Source organism: Benincasa hispida, chromosome 11 (assembly GCF_009727055.1).
Source record: "Benincasa hispida cultivar B227 chromosome 11, ASM972705v1, whole genome shotgun sequence".
Lineage (NCBI taxonomy): Eukaryota > Viridiplantae > Streptophyta > Magnoliopsida > Cucurbitales > Cucurbitaceae > Benincasa > Benincasa hispida.
The window spans coordinates 57127453-57131844 of record NC_052359.1 but is presented as its reverse complement, the minus strand read 5'-3'; the positions used below and the strand labels follow the sequence as shown (position 1 = coordinate 57131844).

Here is a 4392-nt window from a genome sequence, read left to right as displayed (position 1 = left end):
TATTACATTGTGCTCCTTAAGTCCCACTGATCCTCTAATGAACAATATTTTTGTGATCGAATCACTAAATCGGGTCCCTCTCAGGCCAATGAGAGGGTGGGCCCCTTTTCAAAACCCGGAGTCAACACTTAAGGGAACAACCTCTCTACTATCCATAATGGCGGGTAAGAGTGAATTCTGTTTTTCACCTTATGTCCCCAACTATCTACTCGATTTTACCCTTGAAATGGGAGGCTTATTGAGCTCGTGCGATTGAATCAACCCTTACCCATGCAAATCTAAGGAAATCTATGACTATAGTAGAAATGCAAAAAAAAAAATAAAAAAGAAACAAAAATAGGAAAAAAAAAACAGAAGAAGAAATGCAAAAAGAAAAAAGAATTGTAAAAAAAGAAAAAAGGGAGAAGAAGAAACTAAAAAAGAAAAAAAAAAGAAAAAAAAATTGTAAAACGAAGAAAATAAAAGAAGAATGCATTTAGGGTTAGAGTGATAATTTCACATAGTGGTGACATAAGCAGAAGGCCAAAATTCATTTGTTTAAAAAAAATACTCATTTTTCACTTGTATCTTTTATTTTGTGCCATCTATACCATTTGTTTAAAAAAGAATTAAAATATTTTAAAAAAGAAAATTTGAAACCTGACTGATTATGATTGAACAAATTGAATACTCTCTTCAAAAGAATCAGTAGGATGTATCTATAGGTAATGCTCGAGATTTCCTCAATTTTTTTTTTTCTCCCGGGCTATTATATTCATTTGAGCGAGTCAAATTTTCATGCCGGTTTTAGCCCAAGCCCAAGCTCAAAGTGAGAGTCAGGCCCAAAATGCTGTCCAACCATTCCAATATAACCTACCGATTCAGCGGGGTTTGCCTTTAGGGTTTCATCAAATAGCGCGGCAGGAAGCTCAGCATCAACAGCGGCCATGGTTCTCAAGTTCGTCAAACCCTTCATCTCTATTCTCACGTCTTGTTAGATCTGATTGCCATTTTGATTGCATATACTCTGTTTTCGTTGTACATTTCAACATGTTTTTCTGATTCCGTTTTTGCATTTGTCCGTGCATCGTTAACTCTCCAGAAGTTTAAGGTTTTACGTATTTTTGGGCGACGAATAGATTTTGCTTTGAAAACCTTTAATTTGAGGAACTCAAAATCTTTAACGAAGTTCACTGTGGGTTATTTTCTTAATTGGGAAGCATAAGCCACGTATGCTATTTTCAAGAATTCTGCATTTCATTGTATTGACATGGTAAAATGGCCAATATCAGGATCGGCATCTGTTGTGGTTTAGTAATCTGATTGGAAGGATGTATTTATGATGGATAATTGGTCACAGGGTTCGTAGTTTGATTAAAGGGGAAGATTTAGATGGACAGTTGTTTGCTACTAGAAACCAATGCTATAATTTATTGTTTGAGCAAGCGGGTTCTTTGGATAACTGTATCTTGGTTACTTGCTCAAACGAAATGTGAAAGCTTCGATATTCATGATTTCTATCTTGTTCATGGCCCTGTATGTGGGAAAAGAAGTACGTGAGACAATATAGTGAACCTAGTGCCCTTTTTTACAATTCTGCTCCTAATAATTTAATGGGCTTTTCAGGACTGAACTTTGTCGATTTAGTGGTGGCAAGATATACCCAGGGAAAGGCATCAGATTTGTCCGGGCTGATTCTCAGGTGATTTTGATTACCATATTTTAGACATGTTTCGACATAAATTGATGAATTTCATTTTTAACTAATTATTAAAAAATTTGTTAACTTCGTTTTTCTCTAGTTAATATTTACTAATTGATGAATTTCTAGGAAATTATTAAGCTTTTACCCTGTAGAATGGGGGGTTGGAGACTTTGTTATTACATTCATTTGAATTATTCTTATTGTTTTCCCCTGTTTGTTTGACTTTTTTCTCTGTCTATCTGTTAGGTGTTTCTCTTTGCTAACTCAAAATGTAAGAGGTACTTCCACAACCGGCTGAAGCCTTCAAAGCTTACCTGGACAGCCATGTACAGGAAGCAGCATAAGAAGGTAATATTAAGATTTTCTACAGACTTTGGTTCTTTTGTTTATTTTTTTTGTTCATTTTTCTTGATGTCAAGACTATTGAGTGAATAGTCTTTTATACCATATATAAATCTCATCACATAAATGATCCCCATCCTAAAAATGTTACAGGGGGGACTTGCTGATACAAGTCACATTACTGATATTTATGTGTTACAAATAATAGAATAACTCGATCCAAACCTAGAGTTTACAATGTGAGTTTAGTGGTAATTTAACCGTAATACTGAGTGAGGCATCATGTGTATACAAATTTGCCTTAATCATTACTATTTTTATGTAGGATTATAATGGCTGACATGTTTAAGTTTAATGACCAAAATGATATCCTAGTCCTCCATTTGCAAGAAGTGTTAAAAGTTTACAAAACACCCATTAATCCTGGTCATAAGCCATTTTTTCTGAATGTTGTTTTGTGGGTTTGGTGGGGCAATTAATCTTTATTTTATCTTATTTTGACATTTGTAGGATATTGCTCAAGAGGCTGTGAAGAAGAGAAGACGTGCCACCAGGAAGCCGTACTCTAGGTCCATTGTTGGTGCAACATTGGAAGTCATCCAGAAGAAGAGAGCCGAAAAGCCAGAAGTGCGTGATGCTGCCAGAGAAGCTGCTCTGCGGTGTGTACTCGTGAAAGAATAGAACTGTTATACATGAAATGAAACATATGAATTTGTACTGAAATGACTTTTGATTGTGTCAGTGAAATTAAGGAAAGGATTAAGAAAACCAAGGACGAGAAGAAGGCCAAGAAGGCAGAAGTTTTGGCCAAGTCACAGAAGGCTCCAGGCAAGGGTAATGTTGCCAAGGGACCTGCATCCAAGGGTCCAAAGCTCGGTGGTGGCGGTGGGAAGCGTTGATCTCCTATTTTGGTTTGTTTTTTGTTATTTAAATTGGCCAGTTTAGTAGATAGGACATCTGTTAATTTTGAGTACTTAACGTGTTATGAGAAGTGATCTGGTATTAATTGGTAAACTTATTGTGCACTTAGTTGATCTTGGAGAAAGCTTTACAATTGAGCAATGCAGTTATTTTTTGTTTTTTGAGTTCTTCCATTCGAATGTTCTCATTTTTGTGCTCGATGAAATGTGTACTGTGAAAGGCTCTCATTATGCATTTTACATTATTTAACCACTGGGGGTGCTGTTGTGTACACTTCATGTAATTTGAAGTTACTTCTATTAGATGAAAACCTTTCTAACCAATTAAATTTAGTCATTGTATGATAACTATTTGGTTATTGGTTAATCGTTTTGCAATCTATTTTATTTATTATTCTTTCGAACTCTGTTTTCCCACATAACATGAAACATTAATGTCTAATGGAAATTAGCAACGATGAGATGATGCTGACAATGTTGTTTGATTTGTTATGTTCTGTTCACAAGAACTCCATGAACCAAAATTCTTAAGAACCCCACGAACCAGAATATGAATAGATATATTTTCCCACTCTTTTTGAACTATAGGTAATATAAACTTAATTTGATAATGCTACCATTTTCTTAAAAGTCATCCTTATTCCATTAAACATATTTCTTTCCCAAACAGTCAACTTTAGAAATTGTTTTGAAATTCTGGGTATATTTGTAAGTATATATGTAGCTAAGATTTAAAAATATATATTTTCTTACCTCAAAAGAAAAATAAATAAATCTAAATTAAAAAAATTAAATAGACAAACTACCGAAACAGGTGGATATAAGTTTAAATTCCATGTTTAGTCTAGCTTTCATGTACTGATATATGGACCGTATCTATAATCTATGGCAAAATTGCAAAATTGAGATGTTAATTAGGTCGACACTTTCTTAACACTTTCATCGTACCCCAGACGATATATCATAGACAAGAAATCTTTTAATCCTTTATCAAGGTAACATCTTCTATTTACTATTAGATGGTCCATGATGGTTGTCATACGCCTATTAATTATAATCGTAATATCTTTTTGTTCCAACATTTTTGGTGCTATATCCATTGAAACATACGACAAAAGTTCAATATGTTCAATGGTAAGTTGAATACTCATGAATGTCCCTATATGGGATGATATCATCATCAATATTGCTTCTTGCTGCTCTAAAGCCGAACTTTGTTATGATTATGATGCTTCTTCTATACTTTTCGAGTAAGGACCCCAAGTATCTTTTTTTCAAAAAAAAAAAAAAAAAAAAAAAAAAAAAGAAAAAAAGATTAATCTAATATATTAAATATATTAAAGACGTATTACTAATATAACAAATATTTTTAAAAATTAACCGATCTTTTGACATAAAAATTGAATTTGATATCTAATAAGACATTAATTCTTTTAAGACTTTTGA

The 4392-nt window shown here is 33.4% G+C and overlaps 1 protein-coding gene across 1 annotated transcript; it reads left to right on the top strand.

Moving 5' to 3' along the window:
* The first annotated feature begins 853 nt into the window (after positions 1-853).
* On the top strand, positions 854-3120 carry LOC120089882 (60S ribosomal protein L24-like). Its single transcript, XM_039047307.1, has 5 exons — positions 854-937; positions 1606-1681; positions 1931-2032; positions 2537-2685; positions 2769-3120. The coding sequence occupies exons 1-5, from the start codon at positions 927-929 to the stop codon at positions 2923-2925; spliced, it is 495 nt and encodes a 164-aa protein (XP_038903235.1). The 5' UTR covers positions 854-926; the 3' UTR covers positions 2926-3120.
* Positions 3121-4392: the final 1272 nt, after the last annotated feature.